At 35.8% G+C, this 22,604-nt stretch overlaps 1 protein-coding gene across 2 annotated transcripts in view; it reads right to left on the bottom strand.

Moving 5' to 3' along the window:
- AKAP6 (A-kinase anchoring protein 6) overlaps positions 1-22,604 on the bottom strand; it is a 259,646-nt gene that overhangs the window by 23,182 nt on the left and 213,860 nt on the right. For both annotated transcript variants that reach the window (XM_030949026.1, XM_030949027.1), the window contains exon 12: positions 5,850-6,065. In XM_030949026.1, coding sequence (XP_030804886.1) covers positions 5,850-6,065 — 216 coding nt within the window. The remainder of the gene's footprint in view (positions 1-5,849; positions 6,066-22,604) is intronic.

The following is a 22,604-nucleotide window of genomic DNA, read 5'->3' as shown; positions in this document are numbered from 1 at the left end:
ATAACAAAACATTTATCTGAATTTTGACTAAAGTAGACTGGGTCTGGAATTTTTTACTAAGATCTGCTCAACAACAAGGGTTTTCCCAGCTTTGTTTTACCAGATCATCCAGACTTTGTGCACTGCCATGACGACTTCCCTCATAACTATGGCTGGTCCTCAAGAAAATTACGAGAAGCACAGAATTTCTTGCAAGCATGTGGGATGTATTTCCTATCTTCAATTAAGTTCAAGAAAAATCTAGACCTAGGTTCAGCATCTGCATAACTATATTTTAGATCCTACTAGTAATTGTTTCATGTCACAAATCAGACATGCAATGCAACCCAGAAGCTCAAAAGCATACACACCTCAAGTATGAGGATGGTGCATCATATTGCAAACTCTAAAATCAAATATCCGTTCACTTGAACATTGAATATTTTAAGGAAGCACCAAAGTGAGCAAATGCAAGCCATCATGACAGTACTGTCATAGACTATACGGAAGAGGTCCAATACCAAAACAAAAACATAAGTCATTAAATAATTTGTAACGGCTAGATCATGTAACGGGTGTTCAGCACTTCACAATATGTAGTGTGCCCTTCTCATCCAGTTAAGTTAATCATCTCTCAGTACTTTGCTGTGTTAGACCCTTCTGATGAACTTCTAAATTTTATGCAAGATTTTTAGCTAGGACTCACCTTACAAAATGATGGCTTGTGATGAAATAAGAAACTTTTAGAAACCAAGTTTCTTTAGTGAAGCTATCTAGCAAATACCTGAACAATGACAGATTCATGTTTTGCCCCTGAAACAAGGGGGTTTGTGTGTGTTTTCTAAGCTTAGAACAAATGTCATTCTATGGGTTGAAAAAATACTGCATCAGTGAAGTAAATATAGAGAAGTGAAGACACCATGCCTAACATTATGAAAAACTGTTTTCCTTCCCAGAAAGCATCACAGAAACAGATAAATAGAGTAAAAGAATAAAGATACCAAATCAGAAGCAATATAGTATACTTTAACAATTTGTTTTTCCAAACGCATTATAAAGAAGGAAACCAGGAGGTTGTCGGGTAAAAATCCTAAACAGCCATTTAAGCAGGCTCTTTACCTCCTAAGGAACAAGCTTGTGGAAAGGAGTGCCTTTCTTTTTTATTCTTTTTCTTTTTTTTTTTTTCAAGTGAGCTGTCTCACCATTGCAGATTTTCCCAAGTCCATGCAACTCTAATTAAAATGTGGTAATTGGTTATGTTACCTCAATTACCATGATGCATGGACATTGATACAAAGCGACACCAATTGAATCCCTTGGGTGTTATACCCCAAGGCCATCCCATTTATTGTGGCCTTATTATTTTCAATTATGTGGCTGGATGTACAGCATACTTTCAAGCCAATACAGATGAAGGTTCCACTGGACTTTCAGTGTAATGTACACATAAGATGACTCAGAAGAAGAGAAATATTTTTTTTTTCATGAGGTATAGTAGTGAACTTGATGATCAGACAAATTAATATTTCAGACATTTTCAGGACAATGTCAGAATTAGGGCACCTTAACCCAAATCGCCTTAGCTCAAAATCTCTTTAAATGCATGAGTAATACCATCCCTTCAATAATTAGCCCTCTCTGTTGAATAAGAAACGAAATTGTCTGCTCCATAAAACAGGTATGTTTCTCATTCAATGAATGAGCATTCTGGATAAAAAGCACCTTCCCCATTCACCAAAAAGGCAGGAATATTGAATGGCAGCTAAAGTAAAATCCACTAGAAACCACAGGTTTTTTCCCTTTCTCCCTGTCCCAAAAAAGTGAATTTCCATGGTCACCTCATTGCAGCTTTCTATACAGAGACATACCTGATCTGGGCAGGACATACACATATTGGAATCCTCTGTAGCAGCTAGAATAATCCATTGAAGTTAAACACATAATTTGCATTGGATATACCACTGGCTGAGCAAAGTTTAAAAAAACATTGCAGAAACAACTTACATATTAGAACTTTGACTAAATTTATGGGCACAACTCTGACTGAATCTGTCCCAAAACCATTTTTTAAATTTTTAGTCTTCCAAGTACAAAGTAGCTTCTAAAGGAAAGTGCATAGTGAGTTAAAGCTCCTCCAGCTGTTGTGCAGGAATTTTAGATGGCAATTTTGAGTTTAGTTAAATGTAGATTGTTGCTATTGCTATTGCAATTGCCAGGCAGTATTCTTTTTCCTTTAAGATGATTGCTAGCAGGGTCTTGTTAGACAAGCTATAAGGCATCTGTGTAATCCTGAAGTTAAAATTAAGGTGATATGTAACATTATATCAGCAAAATATGGAATGATAAATCTGGAAGAAAAGAATTTACTAAGAAAAAACCAAACCAAACAAAAAAAAACCCCAACCAAACAAACAAAAAAAAAACCAAAAAACAACAACAAAAAAACCCCAACACCAAAACAAACAGATGGGGGAGATAAAAACCTCTTTTGCTGAAACAAATTAGGACTGTTTCCAGTTTTCTGAGTTTTTTTTCACTTTATGAATACCTCATTCTATATAGCTAGATTAACCCGCTGAATCTAATCATATTTCATCTTTCTGGAGCCATTCTTATTGATAATCTCACATTCTACATAGAACTTTTTGTTTATGAGCTTTTGTAGGAGCATGAAGTACATGTCAGTAACTTGTTATTTGTAAACTTATCATGCCCACTATTGCAAAAGGCGAGCAAAACTAAAAACTGCTGAAGACCTTAAAAGAAGACAATTCAAAAGAAACATAAAAGTTTTCTGTGGTTAATACCAGCGTACCTTTGTAACATTTTAAGTGGCCCAGATAAGTGACTGAATGTAAAAAGGGGCAGAAAGGGGACAAAGGAAGATCCCAGCACACAATTAGAAAACAGTAGAAGATGAGAGTGACTCTTGCACTGAGGCTATACAATTATCTGGAGTATCTTATTTACTGTCAGTAAGTCAGATGCCATGAATGAGTCAGGCTATAAAAACATCTCATTTGTTTTCATAAATTACAGTATTTTGTGGGCAACCACAAAGACAGACTTGTTACCAAGGGATATTGCTTGTGTGCCAAGACTGGCACACCATCAAATACAGAGAGATACGATAGCAGAAGAAATGGTTCTGGTACCTACCCAAGAAATGACTGCACAGGAACTGAGTGAAAAGGAAGGTTAGAACATGCCAACTCAGGCAAGGAAAGTCAAAGAAATCCTGCAGTGGCTGGAGCATATTTAAATGTTGAGAATATGGATAGTTTTATCAGCAAGAGAAACATGTAGATACTGACATACTTAAAAGAAGCATATTATAAAGCAGCCTAAGATGAGAGGTTCCAAACAAAACAGTGACAATTAGATGAGCATCATGAGCAGCCATTTAGACAGCTGCTATCTCTCAGCAGAAAGAATGACACACCCCTCAGCCAGTGAAAGTCAGCTCAGCCCAGCAAATAACTCCAGACCACCTCAGGCAAAGTGGGAACAAAGCAGTGGGTACCTTGTGAAGTTCCAAGCCTCCAGATATCAAGTGAGACTCTGTACTCATATCCTCACCATGCCTCAACTCCTGATTGATTGCAATCCCAAACAGAAACATAAGACTCCACTCCTGCTGCAAGCGCAGCACCAAGCTCTAATTTCCTCTGAACAATTTAGAGCAACTGCTTCCATACAGCAACTGCCTACACGCAAAAGAGGATAACATTGTTCATTACAGTAACTTGGACCTCTGTCAGCACTCTCTAACATATCTCACAAATGCAACTTCTTTTTGTTCCAAGTCAAATAGTCATCTACTAAAATAAAACCCCAAACCTGCTGATCTGCGGTACTTTACCTTTAAGATAACACAGCTAGAATGTGGTTCACTCCCTCTTGGGCTGTTACAGACCCAGCAATACTCAGCCTCTAACAAAAAAAAATTCAGGATTCTGAGAGCTGGTGGTTTTTTTTGGTTGTTGCCTAAATACTGCACATACTTATTTCTGAAGCTCCAAAGTTCAACTGTTCTTCTACTGCTGGTCAGATCATTAAACATTTTGTGCAGCACTAACCAAATTTATTAGAGCTATTGCTGCAACACATTAGTAATATGACTAAAAATATTCCTAAGATGGAACTATCACAAAAACACAACTAGCATTTCTCAAGAGATTAAAAATTTCTGCTACTGTATTTTCTTTCTTTATCAATCTTTTCCTCAGCCTCATATTTGTCTTCTAACACATTCACTTGCCCAGCCTATTTCATTGATGAATTCTTTTACTTCTGTTCTCATTTCTTGCTCTCCCAGACTCATTACCATCAAAACTCTCAGCAACTATTGAGATGACATTAGTCTTCTTTTATTTCCTGACTTTCCTCTCAATTAAATGTAATGTATTGTTTCAAACTTCTACCTACAATTTCCATAAAACTTCTTTCTGGATTCTCACTAGTTCTGTTTTTTCTTTAATTCCACTGAAATTTCTGCAATATTTTCTCACAATCTCAATTATCTTCATTTTTTACATTGCCAGTTGACTCATCCCATGCTTATAAAACCAACGCTAACACTACATCTGCTTTTCAGAGATGAGTTCTTTCCATGCTGCCTCATACAGAACCCCTTTGGCTTGTCCTAACAGTCTGTTCAAACCTCTTCTTTCATCGAGTCCCATTTCTATATCAATACCTAAAGCAAAAGAGCCAGTAAAACAAACTAGCAGAGGAGCATTCCTATGTTTTAAGTTATGAAAAAGGCAGGCAAGCAACATTATTATTACCTTCACCAGTTCACTTGTCCACAGCATCCTTCTCACTAACTCACCATTTCTTGGGCTGTTAAGACTAATAGGATTTTCACTCAGGAACTGCTAGGGTTTCTAAACAATGCCTTATGTATCTTCATACTGTAGGACCCTAACTGAACCAGAGAATTAAAGCTTCTGTTATTTTTGTAAAGGAACTTTAAGAAAAAGAAGTCAAAAGTAGTATTTCACTGTTAGTCAGATAATTGCTAAGAAGGATGTGTCTAGATATTTTTCCTTTGCTTTGCTTAATAAAAACCTTAAAAAATATATCACTTATTCCCAAATCTCACCAAGACTATTCAGTATATGAACTACATAGGAACTACATACATTGCTGTCAATGTAGCTGCAGTATACAGACTTCAGCAGTGTCATAATTGCACAAGACATGCTGAGCCAATTCATCCATTACAGTCAATGGTGTTACAGTAGGGATAATTTTATTACCCCTGCTTTTTAATATAGTTTTAGGCTGTGGAAAACCAATCTAATTCATGCCACTTAATGGATGGTTTAAGCAGAGTGCTATTTTGCCTCTTAGGAATCATTTCCCTGAGATAAAAGCAAATTACTACATTTTACTTATATTCAAATAACAGAGGATTGTATATTAATCACATACCCATGATGTTCTATGTGAAATACACATCTTCTGCTGGGATGCTAATTAAAACCAGTCTTAGTTACACAGGAATTTCTTTTTCTAAGATATACTTACAATCAGTGAAATATGTCTCTGGGCCCAGTTCTGTTAGGTACTGAGCAACTTAGCAGCAGTAGAGGATTTGGTTTTTCTACTGGGTGGGATCAGATATGATGAGATTAAATATCCAGCCAATACAATATATATATGTGAGTTTATATTATTAAACAATGTTGTCCACACAATACTGTATGAAAAACTGAAGATTCATTTGTAGACAGTAAAGACTAAGAATGGCATCTCTGTTGGAAGAAAACACTCAGAGATGGGTATGTTTTTCTTGTGCTGAAAAAGTGTTTCTTGTGAAGAATGAAATCCCACAAGACTTTTTAAAAGCAAGCATCACTCACCGAGTCTTTTTCCGATCGCTTCTGTAGCCTGGTTTGCCAGTGGACAGCTTGCATGACAATGGCTTCCCACCTCCTCTCAAGGTTTACGATTATCAGCTGCATGGACTGGTGATCTGCATTTAGGTTGCAGGTCTCCTGATCATCCAGGAGGTGCTGGCATAATCGCAGCACAGAGGCCACCCCACGGCGCCTCTGCTTGATCTCAGAGCATAGAGACTGAAGGACAGACAAACAGCAGATGTCAGCATGGAATACTTCGCAAACTGAAATATTAATTATTATCTGATATTTAGCAGTGCCCAATATCTGTCTTGCAATATTTTTTCAGGTCTTCCATAAATTCCCGTACTTCTGCCAGAGCTTAGTGTTTTATTTTCAGATAAATACAGTCTTAACCTTAATAGCACAGACAGACTAAAACTACATTCAATCTTCAAACAAATGCCATACATAGCTAACTGTCTCTATAATGCTGAAAGTTTTATGGTGTAGACTCATTTATTCTTCCTTTCTTTTTCATTCAACTGGATCACATCTGAAATGAGTTACCCTGACAGTAATCAGCTTCAGAAATTCTACAGAAAAATAAGAGAGAAAAATTGTAGTCATGCAATGAGAATATGTATATTTTGAGAAAAAACAATAGAAATTATGGGTCATATGTGCCCTGTCACAGGAGAAACATTACAGAAAGAGAAAAATCAGTATAAAATTGTTTACAGAGGTTTTTTGTTATCATAAAATATTTTCAGGGTAGTTCCATATTCAAGTAAATGTAGGAAAACTGTGACAATTGTATCATCCCTGAAAAGGAGTAATTCACTGTGTTTACTTCATATATTGATTACAGTGCTACTGAGAATGCAGTCTGACGTAAACTGGACGATGGGAGACAATTGCTAAGCCCTAATATTGAAACTTGATGGGAGCCAGGATATGGGGTTCTCCACCAAAACCCTAAGAAACTGTGCTGAGAATCTTGTTGAGCAGTAGAATAAGTAATGCATGCTACATGCCAGAATTAGAGCAAGGTCTACCACCCAGAAGCAGTTAATGGCATGGGGTGCTTCCAAGCATGGTTTTATCTGTGATTATACTCTACTGTCACTGAACATCAAACCAGGATTTTTTTTAACTCATAACAAATTTAAATAATAGCATCTATGAAGCTGGGGTACAGAAGGCAGAAATGCACGTGAAGATGACTGCTTCAGCCCAGGTTCTGAGATCCTTTACTTTTATAACATTGCATAGCTCAAGCATTCAATAATTATCATAGGGATGTGCTACTCCTGAATTTGACAGGACTGTGCTCTACACATGGGAGCTTTACAGATAATTTAAATTGTGACTTACCAACATCTGTTTCCCTCTGTGGGACACCACAGAGGAAAGTGCATGACCCCATGAGAAAATTTGAACTATCATCTTTTTTGAAGACAGGGTGTTTGCCTCTAAACTTCCACTTAATGATAAGAAGCAAGTAAAAAAAAGGCCACAACATGTCTCAAAGCTGTTCAGAAGCGTTAACTGATAAAAAACCAGGATCACCTTCTCAATTTTATTAGCAAAACAAAAGCATTCTATAGAAAAGTGAATTCCAGTTCCAATTTTTGTGTCACTGTTTCTTTAAAAATTGAAATTTATAATTAGAAATGTCATAACTCAAAGGAGTATTTTGCTGCTGTTCTTGATCAATAATATCAAGTTGAAAGTGTGTACCAAAAGGTTGGTATATACAGCTAAAAACATGTATCTTTTCTTTGCATAGGGATAGTGTGCAAAAGACAGGGATTTCTTTTAAAGCCTTCAAGAGAAATGATGGTTAAACTCACAAACATAGCTGAATTACTAATCTACTTTCACTAGCACAATTGGGCCATCCTAACAGATTGCTTATTAATCAACAAGGGTAAACAAGGCAATGCAATCTCATTTAAAGCAGAAGTTTTAGTGCCTAAAAGTATTTGTGTTCAAAATGTTATTCCCGATAAGCCTTCATTAGAAGACATCTTAAAATGATTAAGTACATTTCATTGTAAAGTACACTGAGTAGTATAGTAGCAGGTGGACATTTCATACAGATGTTCCACTTATTGATATAATGCATTCTATAGCTATTTAAATTACCCTAACTCTATAATAGCTAGAATTCTATTACTTCTGTAATGAGAGAACCCTGTACCTTTAATATTTCTGAATTTTAAATAAGGTGAATGACAAATTCCCAAACCACTATTTATGGCAAAATATGACCAGGAATTTTATTATTCAATTTATACCAGAGCTGCATTTTCACTTGCGTTTCCTGAACTTGCCCTTATTTATTTTCCTAGAGTTCATTACTAGTTTCCTTTGTGGTCCTTGATGTAACCACCACGTCTGGCACATTTCCTTTCTGATGCTGTTCATTAGCTTAATGTCAGATCAGGAAAAATACCAGCCAACCAAACGAGACCAAAAAGTCTATCTTTAGTCAGTGTTCTTATTTTACATTTTATAACACCTAGGCAATTCAGGTTTTTTGGAAGTGATGGTGAGTTATACACCAATCATAGCCAAATTTATGTAGGTCTGCATTAACTTCATAGAAGTCAACATAGCTCAGGATCAGGCCCTATAACATTAATTTACCTTGATCTATCTGATTAAGTCATCCCTTATAAATATTGGTCTTTTCTGATACAATGCCTTTTAACATGATGAGGTAAGGAGAATTGCATTCATAAGCCATTATAGGGGACTTTAAGTGAGGCCTTTGCATTGTGTTATCTGAAAGCAGAGCTACAGCGTCCAAGTCATTTCTAATTTATATCAATTTTACACCAGCATAATAACAGTAGCTTTACTGAAGCTATTTCTGATTTACATGGCTGTGACAGTACAATTAGGCCTATGGCACTTTTGTTTCAATTTTATTACATGATATTATGGTTAATATTAAACAGGAGAAGAATGAAGTGCTTGTATCTAACAGTGTATTGAAATAGTTGGCTACAGAAACAATACTTTAAAACCCAGAGAACTTAATCGTGTAAAGACATCTTTAAGCCCTATATAATAGCACTAGCAATAATGACTTTAAGCAGTATTAGGGTCTTGTGTTCAGTGTCCTAAAGGGACACAATAATTGCCTATAGCCCATGACATGATATATACACTGTGGTGTTGTATATCCATCCAGGTTTTGCTATTGTTAAAATCACATCCTTGTATAAAAACCTGTCAATACAGTAATTGCACATGCAAAATATGCTTCCAGAATGACAGTTAATTTAATTAATTATTTGCAAGGTACATTGTGAATGTAGAAGCTATAATTCATGTTTGATAAAACTAAATTAATTTAAAAATTGGATGAGTAAGGAAATATGATGAGTACCTCTCTTGAGCCTAAAGTCTTATAGTTTACAGCTCTTATTGTAAGCTACTGGGCATTTCAAGGTTCAGAAAATTAGGATGTGATCTCACTGAGGTGCATCACTTAGGCTCACTTAGTCTTCTGTGTGTGCAAAAGATTTGTTGAAGCATAGATTAAGAGATCAAACACTTACAATTTTGTCCCCTCATACTATCATGTGTCCATTGAGCTGTGGTAAACGTAAACACAATCCAAATCTTTGCAAATGTGGGAGAAACGTATTCACTTAAGCCATTTGCAGTGAGACTTAAATAAATGTATTTGACTTTTTTGCTGCAGGCTGAGTATACACAGTAACTGCAACTGCTGTGTAAGAAGTTGACTTCGTGTCTGAGTCATTTGCTTCCCAACAGATACCCTGATATCATTGAGGTGTTAGTCATTAGAATGTTTTCATGGTCATGGCTTCCCATCCTGAGGATTCCTGTCCAAGGCTTTACTTCCCCCTGCCAACTCCTATTTTCAGTGCTTTGAAGTTATCACCCGCATAGCTAAAAAGGGCTACCTGAAACTACTTTCACAGCTTGTTAATACCATGACTTAAATCATCTGGAAAAGCCCCTGCTGAGTCAAATGACATCAAACACTCCTTCCAAGCCAAGGGCTAATGGCACCATCTATGGGGATGGAAGTGGCCATGATCTGAACAGAAGGTGCTTGGCTTAGCTGTGTGACTCCTAAGTGAGTGGTGTATGACCAGAAACAAGTGTGCAGCTTTAGGCAGCACCAGAGCATATGAGAGGCATAGAAAGGTGGGAAGTTGAGGAATGTTACAGCTCCTCAAGCCCCAGTGAGTTTCCATTCCTCAGCCTTCCTGCAGCATATTGGCACCTGAGCTGTGCTGCACCATCTGCTCTGCATGACTGAAAGACCTGTATGGGAAGTCAGCTTTCTGACACGAGATGTAAGATGAGTAGGCCACTGAAACATGTTATATCAAGAATCTTGACCAGGTGTTTATATTAACTGTTTAAGACTTTTGATGAATTCAGTGGGATTAATTATGCTTAAAAGTAGTTTAAAAGTCATAGTAAAATTAGTTGAGTTGCCTTAAATCCACATAATCCACACATTCACCACATAGATTATTGGGATGTTTTCATAGCCTCATTTATAACATGTTGTTTGAAGAATTCATTTTTATGGGATCTGAAGCTTCTTGTTTTCACTCTACAACTGGACTAAATTTTCATGTAGAGATGGCCAGTTGAAAACAGTTGGACAATGACAAACAGATGGATTTTCTTTGTGCTTTCAGGTCCGGAAGAAATGCCAAGGTATACTGAGATAAGTGCTATTTCTGGGCTTCTGTGTATGCATGGGCAACACAGGCTGCTTTTAGGAATACAAAAGAAGTTCAGCTGCAGATAAATTACCAGATCTAAGAGAAAATGTCTCTCTAACTTCGGTCTGTTAAAGGCCTACTCTTCCTCCTTGTTGCATGTGGGTATGTGAGGGAGGGAATGACACACTTCTGATTGCACCCAGTTGTTCTTTGATGGAAGGTGGATCTGCTGTTCTTTAGTACAACAATCACATGCAGAAATTAAGGCAGGATCTGAGAATGGGAGTCACTATTCTGTGTACACCAATCAAAATACACCTTTTAGAACTTATTTGCCTTTTTATGCCTGATTTTTGGCTAGGGCAGCATTTCAGGTTTTAAAAGTGATAATGTAAAACTTAAAGTATCACAACTAACAGAAATAATACATCACTAAAGAGAAACAAGAAACAGGAAAAATTAAAGAGGAAATACTTGCAAAGTTTGGGTAAAATGTAGTTTTCAGTGTTGTCTGTAAAATGGCAATGCCTGTTGGAACTTCTCAGGGTAATGCATTCTTGCAGGACAGATGGTGAAAAGAAGAATTTTTGTTTCAAATGAAAAAGAAAATCAACAATTTCTCAAAAACTATTAATAGGGGAGTAATTCCTTAAAATAAAAAAGCTAATTGACAAAGATAGAAAATGAATGATTACTTGTCATTGTTTAGAAAAACACTGCCAAACCTGTGTGCTTTTGCTGATTTCAAGGTTAAAATATGTCACCTAATATGGGAAATCTACTCAGTTGCATACTGTGTGACTTAATCTATATTGAAGCTAAATATTCTATAAGCATGCAGTGAAGTGCAAAAAACAGCAATTGAAAAATGACATGATTAAATGGCACAACATGCAATCATTTGCTCTCAATTATATCAATGTATCTTCTTCATTTCAAGGACGCAGGCAGAAATATTGTTTTTTAAATGCCTCTATTAAATTGGGCACCAATAATAAAATAGATGAGAGCCCTAATAAGCTCATTTGCCTAACATATATCACACACCACAAAACTATTCTCTCCAAACGAGTTTGTTCATAGATCTATCTCCCAGTTGTCACCAGTCTTGGCTATATTAAAAGATTCTAAAGGCACAAAGCTTGCAGACCATTCCGTGAAAAACCTTTGTATTTAACCCTTGAGAGAAATGTAATGCTAATTATGGAAAAAGTATTGATATAATATCTTTCCTGTCACATTTTATTATGATGACAGTCACAACAGAATCTGGGAATGACATTTTAGAAATATCATCTAATTGCAAGTCAGAAATACAGAATGACAGTTTAAAGTAGAATATCACTTCTTTCAAAATAGTGAACTGGTTCTCTTCATTTAAAAGCCCTACTTTTAATAGTATTACAACCACTAAATTGCTGCACTGATCATATCTCTGTAACTCTCTGCAAAGTGTTATGATATTTCTCTTACAAGAGAACTGTGTCTCTTTCTAGACATATTAAAAATGACAATGAACTAGAAGGAAAAAAGACTTCATTTTTTGCACTAGCTTTAGGAATGTACATAGGAGTTTGCATTCTACATATAAGCAAGTATTTAATAAATTCTTTCCATTAGCTTTAAAAAGTTACATGGGTATCTGTACTTATTTGAATAAATAATTGAATTCTTTATTATTATATGTGTTCTTAAAATATTACATTACTTATATTATATTTTATTATTTTAATAATTAAATTCATTAAATAGGTAAATATATTTATATTGAGTAAAATCTTTACTTTTAAATTTCATTCCCATTTTTTTGTAGAAGCAAAATTTATGCATTAAAAACAGTTGCAATTCAGATTAGATGGTTCTGGACCCATTCCATAAAAGCTACTATTATATCTGTATGGTATTCTTTAACTTCTTTGTTCTATTCCTTATGCCTGTTTAAGTACTTCTAAATATTTGTTTGTAAGAATACCATTCAGTGGTCTGTTATTTAGCTCATACTCCCATGTAACTAGTAATATGTAATATACTCCTCTTCATAAATTAAAAACACTATTAAAATTCCAGACGTATAAAACAATATGAAGATTAAGTTACTATAAAAGAACCTATAATAGCTTACAGATTGCTTGTATCATTACGAAAGCACTGGTATCTATTACAGTGTCTCCCTGGAATAAAGAATGCACTTTTGGCAATAATCTGTTAAAAAAAGTGCCCATTATTGTTAAGATGCTCCTATCTTAACTCTAAACTAGTGTGCAATTACAGAAAGATAACTTTTAAAAATAAAAGTAAAATGGTGTTGGATGAAAATGAATCTTCCTGACTGAAATAAAACAAATCTTTTCCAAGACTTATTTTCCTTGTGATTCATGCAGGGAATTCGATTCATTTTCAAACAGAAGTATTTTAGAGCTATACACTACCCACTTTGAAGTTGGGGTTAACTTAGTTCCAGGGAATAAGCCAAGTCACTCAGACAGAGGAGCCAGAGGGGATGGCTGGAGGATTCATATTTCTAGGCTAGCATCCTGTTTATAAATGCCTTTGGTTTGTGTCCTCTTCTCATTTAATTTGAGAAATTATCCTTCCAGTGAAAAAGATTCAAAGGAGAAATATTGCAGGAAGTGCCACAATTTTCCAGGGTTTCGTTTTTTGCCCCCGGAAAATGCTAAGATAAATGCAGGCTAATCATCAGACAGGTAGGATAAACATCAGTGTTGTGTTTTGCTTTTGTAGTGAGTCCTGAACTACACTGATCAAAAATATGTTTACCTATACTGGACATTTCAAATTTGAAATTTTTGTTAGATCACCACAATGAGTACAGTTTCAAATGAAATGTGTATAAATCCAAGACAGTAAAAAAATTCAGGCACAGGTGGAAACTATTCTTAAAAATCATTTAAGTTCAACTTGACTTCCAGTCTTTGAAATTCACTTAGAATCATATTTTAAAAGAAATCAAGATGTTTCTCCACATAGATCACATATTTGATGCCAAGAAACCACCTCCAATTGCCTAAAAACTGTAGGTATGAATTTCAGGCATTTTAAAACCGTTAAAATTTCATATTCTATCTTGCAGCTATATAGGGCTTTAAAGGAAAAACTTCCTTGCATGGGTATACATCAATACCTGTAAATCTCAAGCTGAGGTTCAGATGTTAATAGCATACACACTCCCTTTCTTAATCTAGTTCCCTCTTAGGTGGGACAAGTATTTTTGCTGTCCTTGTGCAATGGGCCTGGTATGTTCCAAAATATACTGGGAGCTTAGACCCTATTCTGAATCACAGAAAAACATGTCCTGCAGTGTATAGGTATTACCTTTTTTATGGGAAAGCAGCAAACATAAAATAGATTAGACTATTCTTTTGGAGACTTCAGAAGAGGAAAGGGGAAATAAACACATGCAATAAGTAAGGAAAAAGATATTTCCTCTGGCTTTTTTCTTATGTCAATGAAGTAAACTTTGACTGAATGCAAAAACACACAGGTTGAGCTGTGCCAGGGTAAACTGAGGAAAATAAATTGTGGTGTTTTCATGTCTATCTGTATATGCACAGGGACAACAAACAGGCTTTTCCAGAAATTGTGTTCATCTTATTTCCAAAAAGCAGTGCATCCTCAGAATGGATATACATTCTTTTGCCTTACCTTAAGCATAAATATACAGTTGGGCCCACAGTTTTTGGGTTCAGTTCAAGACAAAATTAAAAGCCCCCAACAAGAGAAGCTACTTAGAGCAGAATCAACCAGAGCCAGGCAGCACTGTGCTGAGGTAGGCTCACCCCTCTCAGATGTAGGGTAGCTCCCTCAGTACCTAACTTGGTAAAGGAGATCAAGACAAGTGATCACATTGACTAGGGAAGAAGTTGTCCCTCTCTACTTGTCACTGGTGAGGCTGCATCTCAAGTCCTGTGTCCAGTTCTGGTCCCCTCACTCCAAGAAAGACATTGAGGTGCTGAAGCATGCCCAAAGAAGGTCAACAGAGCTGGTGAAAAGTCTGGAAGGCAAATCATATGAGGAGTGGCTGAAGGAGCTGGAATTGTTCAGCCTGAAGGAAAGGAGGCTCAGAGTATCACTCTCTACAACTACATGAAAGGAACTTAGTGCCATGGTTTAGTTGACATGGTGGTACTCAGCAAAAGGTTGGACTTGATGGTCTTGGAGGTCTCTTCTAAAATTTATGATTCTGTGATTCTATAAATATGTTAAGTTTTAAATTAATACTAACTTGCCCCTTTTACCAGTTAGACGGATATGACTGACATACACAGTTTAGTCCCAGGACTACGAGAAGGCTTGAATTAGAAGGAAGACAGAAGCAATGATTTGGTTCAAGATGAACTGTGAATGGCAGTCAAAAAGCTAAGGGTTATCAAAAACCAAATGTCTGACTATGGTGACTGCTTGCTGTGATGGTCCCAAAGATTCAGAGGTACTCATAGTATTGCGCCTTCAAGTGCCATTTTTCCACTGCCTGGACGATAAGACTGGGGTGAGAAGAAAAGACAGGATGAAAGCAAAGGGGCCATGAAAGAGGCCTTAACTTCTGACTTCATTAATACTTGGAACATAATGGAGTTCCTCTTATTGTGACCAAAATATGAAAATAAGCATCAGTGTGACAAAGGGAAAGATGGTTCCATAAGAATGACATTGCACTTTCAGCCATTGACAAAATGCAGAGAAAATCCATCAGATTAGGGGCCAGGCCTTCAGTTTTATTCTGACACAAGGAAATGCACCTCTTCCCTAACATAAAGGAGCCATCCTTCAAAGGACAGGAATCCACATACTATATTTTTCCCTCAGTGACTTTATGCAGCAAGTCTAAGCCACTCTCCTGGCCCTAGAAATATGGTACCAGTCTACAAATCCCATTCCTGACTGACATCTCATATTGGTGATCCATAATTTACCTGATAAGGACTGCAATAAACATGAAGGAAAGTATACTGAGGACCTGTTCTTTTACACTCATATTTTACTCATGCTAAATTTCACTTTACCCTGCAAATTCTACTAAAATCAGTAGATTTCCTGGCTGCATGAAATTATTTTCAGTATAAGTAGAGGTACTTACTTTAATACAGGTAAATACAGTCCACAACAATACTCCCTATTGGGACCATGATCTTTTAACTTACATACAAAGACAAAACTTGAGAAAACTGTCCAGTTTGATCCACTAATTAAGGAAAAACCTCATTAGTAGAATTTAATGGCTCCAGAGACACTATTCAATCAATAATCCACTAATATTGGATAGATTTGCATCTGAAAACGCAATGCTATGACTCCAAAGAGGCAGTTATAGACAATCAAATAAATAATCCAATCACATGCAGTAGTACAAAGTGAACTTTGATGGAGATAGTGCCGTGAATTTTTCTTGTCTTATATTCCCAGTCCATGCTGTACTTGGTTTTCTACATGTTATCAGCAAAAAAGGTAAAGCTTTGAGGCCAACCAAAGTACCAACCCTCTCTGTAAATCCGTGCAAGTCAGTCCTGGCTTATTTTTAGGGGAAATATTTCTTTCTCGTTTTCTTTTCTCATCTTCTGCTTTCTTCTCATTTTCCTTTTCCAGGTTGATAGTATCAGAAAAGAATGATTCTGGTTTTGCTGTAAATAAGTCTTCAAGGGAATAGCAGAACAATAAGCAGACTTATTTTCAAGGAGTCATTTGGATGGATCAAAAGGAAAAAAAAGCCAATTATATCTTCAATCATAATGAAAATAATAAGTGATAGAACTAGGAATGTTCTCTCAAAAGAAGTAATTTTTTTACTTCTACACATATGAGTCTTCAAGAGGCCATGACTTAGCAGGGGAAATATAGCTGCAAGTCTGTAGGTGTCATTGATATCAAAGTCTTGGGAAAGGAACTGTAATCCCTTTGTCACAATGAAATTGCAAGCTTTACTTTGTAATGGCCAGTTTGGAACAGCTTCCTCTGCAGGCCAATGTCTTCTGTGTTGCTCAAATTGAGTGAGACCTCAAGTCTCTCAAGCTTACCCATGACAAAGGAATTAAAAATAGGTCATCTCAGTACAGTAAGAAAGACAAGGACAAGGACTCAACTACCTCCTCAACAGTTCCCATTAATAAGATGGTTCAAATGAGCACCGTACTGCACATCTAGGAGGACTGAAAGAGAAAATTGGGCTTAACCTTTCTGGAAAATAAATAAAAATGTAATTAGTGTAGAAGAACCTTACAGATATCAGTAAAACATCCTAAGTTGGAATTGCAATTGTCTCATCCCAAAGTCCCTTTGTCCTAATGATCCTCCTGATAATTTCTTGAGATTCATCTGAACTAATGGAAAATGTGAACATGAGCCAGTCATTTAGAAGCAGGTATTCTGAGGTACAGTACCTTTTCTCCATAGCCTAAATTTTAAATTTTTTGGCTTTGTATGCCTAAACCAGAATGGATTAATTGCATCCCAAAAGCAATTTCTCCCTTCCAATTACTAGAAAAGAAACTCAGAGAAGATCTCTGCCCTGTAGCTAGTCTGTTTTAACATGCTTTTACCTATACTGTTTGTGGGACAAACATCTTGGTGTATCAGAAATAAGGGGACGGTACATAAAATAGACCTAAGAAATAAGTAAAATATTAATTTTTATCCTAAAATTATCCACTAGGTCATTCTCTGTCCACCAAAGCATTCAGTATATTGCTGTATCTGAGCTCTGCTGAGCTCAGCTCTTCCTATTACTAGAGAAACCTCCATACCACACCCCAGTCTTAGTCCAGAGGCTCTTCTGTCTCTTCATTTGTCCCAGCAAAGGGAGCATTTGAGGGGGGAAAAAAGGGTTTAGACAACTAGATATTCTTTAAGATTAATTTTGATGTTTTGATTAATCAGAAAGTAAATAACATTGTAAAAAACCCCCAGAATTTACAGTTCGGGATTCAAGCCAAAATGAGATGATAGAATGACAGCTGCTATCTCAGCAAAGCATTTAATCTTAAATGGAAGTTAGATGTCATATCAGTGTTACCTTAAATAGGGAGAGGTGAACTTTTTTTCAGTAATAAGCATATTAAATAAAAATCTGAGGTATATTAAATATCTAAGTGTTCTGTGTTTATGTGTATTTGCACATATATACAGAGTATTGTGCATTGATATTTTAGTAAATTGAATCAACTTAGAGATATAACCATGTATTACATTAGGGCCGAAAAATATGTATGTACAGCTGCTTTACTATAAAGATGCAGCTTCCCATTTCAGTGGTCCACAGAAGTGCTACTTTGGGATTGTGGGTCATGGAAATTCAGTCTGAATTCACTTCAAACCTTTGTAAGAGGCATTAGGCTACATTCAACTTTGTAAGAGGCATTAGGCTACCTTCAACTTTGGAATCCTACCTGGTTCTGTACAATTTAGTACTGTATGCCTTTCTGTTTGCTAAAATTGAATCCAAACAAAATCTGGGTGAAGAATTTTTCATCTGTGAAAAGTTTTAGGTCTCTGAAGTCACACTCCTTTTGAGAAATTTATTAGAACATTTTTTTTCCCACCATAGAGGTGTGAAAAGGATTAAATCCAGCTTGACTTCTTTTGGACTTTCTGTGGCAGACTGTTCTGCATACTTTTGTTACATGAATATTGAAATTCTGTAATTCTTTAACTGCAGCTCTGCCAGAAACATCATTCTAAAAACTGTAAAGGATCCAGAATGCAGTGGTGAAAGCAATTCCTGCCACCAGTAGGAACAGCCAGCATTTTCTTTAATTTCTGAGTCTGCAAACCTTTATTCAACATTAATAGTTTTACTTCATTTTGGACACAATCTTAAATGCTTCCAAACTCACTTATGTTTTATTTGACTGAAGTACATTTAACTGGGGTTTTTTTGTATGATGTACAGCACAGAAGTGCTGACTCTTCTACAAACTTTTCAGTAAATATAAAAAGCATCATAAGACATACTGACTATTAATTACCAATGCAACCTATATTATTTAATCAAAAAGTTCAGTTGCCTTAGGCATTGGAGAAAGAAGAGATGCCGCTGAGAAATACTTTTTTTTTAAATGACGCTACATCATCTGGTATGCTCAAGTCATAAATGTAGTGGAAGATGAAAACATACAGTTCTGAGTGGGTCTAGTCATTAGAAATAGTTACAACCAGCACATAATTTACACTGTTTACAAGGTAAGCAGAAATGGCAACAAATAATGCTAGCTGTGGAATTCAATAAACCGTTGACTTTTAGAAATTTCAAATGAGAAAAAATTTTCACATGTTTTGTATGATTAAGTAGTCTGATTTCTTTAATGGATATATCGACTAAAGTGAATGAAAACCACAAGTTTTCAGTACTACTGAAAACCAAGACTATTTTTGTTAGAGATACAAATAAAGATTTAAGAGATAGGTATGACTCTATATAGCATGTTGCTTATTGCTTCAAATAAAACCCTATCAGGAAATGACATGAAATGCAACATTATTTTTCTCCAAACACAATTTAGCAGAAAATGTCTCCTAGAATCCTTTTCTGAAGAGGAAAATCTTGTTCCCCATCCCAGTTTGGAGGAGAAAGAGATCAAGATCCTTTATAAATCTTGCTACTGGAAACGCTAGAGGCTTTCCCAGTTGTACATGATTGAGAAGGGATTCTGAGACAGACAGTACTCCCAATCTAAGCTTGTTCTCAAATAGCTAACCTGTGAGCCAAACCCAAAACAACTTTTGAAAGCTGATCATTCTCTGTACAAAACACTTAATGTCTTAAGTTTTATTGCAAGTGACAAAAATATATGACCAATTATTTAGGGTCTCTTGCTGCTTTTTGAGGGAATTTTGCAGAGAAAAAAAGCATGCTTTTTGAAGTCCCAGACACATAAAAGAAATGTGGCAGACCACTTCTACTGACAAGCTAACAGGCACATAAATTTCTGGCTAGACCTTACTCAAATGAAACTTGGTAAAAACTTTCATGAAAGAATGCAAACGCTTTTTATTATTGCTTCTCATTCTTTACAGCTCCAAATCTCTCCTGACCCACAAAATAGCTGTATATTGTTATTTTAGAAAATCATTTGTGCCAATTATTATTGTGGTATTTCAGGGGCTAGAACTATGTGTTTATCTGAGAATTTTGGATTTCATTTAAAAAGTAAGATTCTGGTTCTTGCCCACATCGTTTTCAGTGGAAAGCTAGAAAACATGGACTTAAAGGACTTAAAGAGGAATAAAAAGCACGAATAAATAAAATAAACATATATTTGTAGCTGTGATGAGCTCAAGAATTTGAAGTAATTTTTTCAAATTTTTTTATTTTCTTAGTCTACATTTTGTGCTGCAACAGAAGAAATAACTGCAGTCAGACACCCTGGCTTCTCCCTTTACAGCTCAGCAACTTGTGTTCATTATTTCTCACTTCTTGAACGGGGCTGTATTTAGGCTACACTTGACTTTCTGTGAAAACCTTGAAAAGCAATTTAATCTCCATGTATTTTATTTCCTTCATTTCTAAAAAGGTGATGATAATAATATCTACCTTAAATGTTTAGTGGGCCTTAGTTCAGTAATGTCTGTGCAGCATGTGGAGCTCCTTGACTGGACAGTTCTATAGAAATTCTAGGTATTATTACACAGGAGTATTCCAAAAGAAAATAATGCAGTAGTGAATTCTTTAATAAAAAGAACACTCAAATTTATATGGCATGATTTTCTATAAAAAAGAAAAAGAAGTCAAAATAGATTCCTACTAGCGAATTTAACAGCTAGTCTTCCCACCACATCACTCTCATCTTGGGTCCCAACTGCATGTGAGCTACACATTCGATTCACCCTCCGATTGCAAAATAGAAGGAAAACACCTCAAAAATGGAATAACGGTTTTTCCTAAGGCATAACTGTAATTTAAAGCATAACATTATGGAATGAAAATCAATGGCATTGTTGAGTTTATTTTATTAAAAATGTTTCCCTGTGTACAGTGGCTGTGTGTATTGGGATGGTGCATCACAGTAAATTTCCATTAAGAAACAATGATTCACTTACCACAGTGAAAGCAGTAATAAGGTTAAACTCTTAAGTGGAAAGTAAGTCAAACTAAACCCCAGCAGGTTTTCTACTAGTGGCATAGCTAATGTTTTTGAAAATGTTCTAAATGTTCTCTCTCAAATATATGTATTATACATTGCAGTATTGTTAATTATATCCATTTTCTCTTTTATACACTTCCCCAGGAGATCAGTGAAGAATGGAAAACTTACTTATAGTGAATTTCAGATTTAATGAGACAAAGATGGTTCAATATATATGACAAAATGATGTGCTCTCACCATATTTGATAAATAATTATTTTTTATACTCTAATGGCTACCATTTTGAAAATAATTAATGTATTATTTTGTAATTAATAGATAATCAGCCAAGTAAGGAAATACTCTGGCTACATCATGGTGGATAACACTATGCTGTTTAACATCTCTGGAACTTTTGGCATGATATCATATCATATCATACATGTATAAAAAGATTTAATTTGAGAGATTTATGCACAAAACATGTAAGATTGGTATGGTACTACTCTGTGTGTGTGCGTGTGTGTGCGTGTGTGTGTGTGTATGAATATAAAAAAAAATAGATTTAAATAAAGCTTTCCTGAAATTAGATTTTTAAATTCATAGTTCTGCACTTAAATAAATGCCATAATTTTCTACAGGAATAAAAATGTCCAGCATATCCTATGGAAAATGTGCATCTATTGCTGTGAAGTTGTGCAGGACTATCAACAGTCCTTCCTAATAGCTTGCTTTGAAGCTAGCTGATAGATCAAACAGAATCACCATGACTTTTTTCTCCCATTAGCAGAAGACTCCAAATCATTAAAAAATAGTATTGATGTCATAAGAAAACTCAAAATTGCTTTCAAATGGACAAATTCAAGAACCTGAAAACCACTGACTTTATCTACATTGGCACACCCTTCTCACTACTCATCATTATTGAAAAATGAAGAGTTAAGGAATGACTAAATGGGAAGAAAATAATATTTCTGCTGTTGTTTTCTTGAATGCTTGTACAAAACAAAGTACATTTAGACATGTTGGCAACATACTCTTTGAGGTGCATATTTAAGAAATTGTCCATCCCCTTGAGACTGCTGTTGCCCTAGACACCCTGGTGCGCTAGTGGAAGAGAAAAAACCTCTCTACCTCTAAAGCTTAACAATGACTTGTGATTCCTTTCTTATTCTTTGGTCAGAGATCACTTGCAGAGTAAAGTGACCTGTAATGATGACTTGGGTGAGGGTTTATTTAGAAACTATGAACAGAAGAAAATTGCACAGTTCTACCAGGTGTGTTTGCTAAATTAGCCCTCTTTCCTGAATGTTACCACTACTTACAGGGAATGGAACAAAACATGCAACCTCCACTAAGTCAGTTGCAAAGCTGAACACTGGCCTTTGGCTGAAAGAGCTTATCATCTGAATAAAGCATTGTGACTACAATCTTTTCCCTCCTTTTTATAAATCTTCAGGCTTAGGCTTAGGATGTGGCCTAGATTCACGCAAATCTCATAGTGTATATGTCTTTTCCACATATCTAGTCACCACAACCTTGAATGTTTTCTCATGTACGCCAAATTTAGCTCACTGTAATTGTTACCTCAGATAGGCTGTTCTTGACTCATATGTGCAGAGATATAGGTTATTAAACTGATGATCACACAAGACCTTAATTACCTTATGCTGAGAGTGAAATTTCGAGTGAAGCTTTCTGAGACAAAATCCAGCTGCTTTTTTTTTTTTGCCCCTCCCCATTTCAGGGGGGTTGGGGGTTGGAAATAGATCATCTTTAGGGTCTCCTCCAACCCAAGCCATTCTATGATTCTACGTTTTATACTGAGGTAGAAGGAAAGAATATTATTGCTTTTACAATCGTGGTGCAATTAGCCCTCTAAAGACCTCTTTTGCAAAAAATATTATAAATATTATTGTAAGGATTCAATAAAATAAACATGAGGGAACACATAAATAAAAATATATAATTAAATA

Source organism: Camarhynchus parvulus, chromosome 5 (assembly GCF_901933205.1).
Source record: "Camarhynchus parvulus chromosome 5, STF_HiC, whole genome shotgun sequence".
In the NCBI taxonomy this organism is placed as follows: domain Eukaryota; kingdom Metazoa; phylum Chordata; class Aves; order Passeriformes; family Thraupidae; genus Camarhynchus; species Camarhynchus parvulus.
Note: the sequence above shows the minus strand (reverse complement) of the source record. Positions and strands in the feature narration are given on the sequence as shown.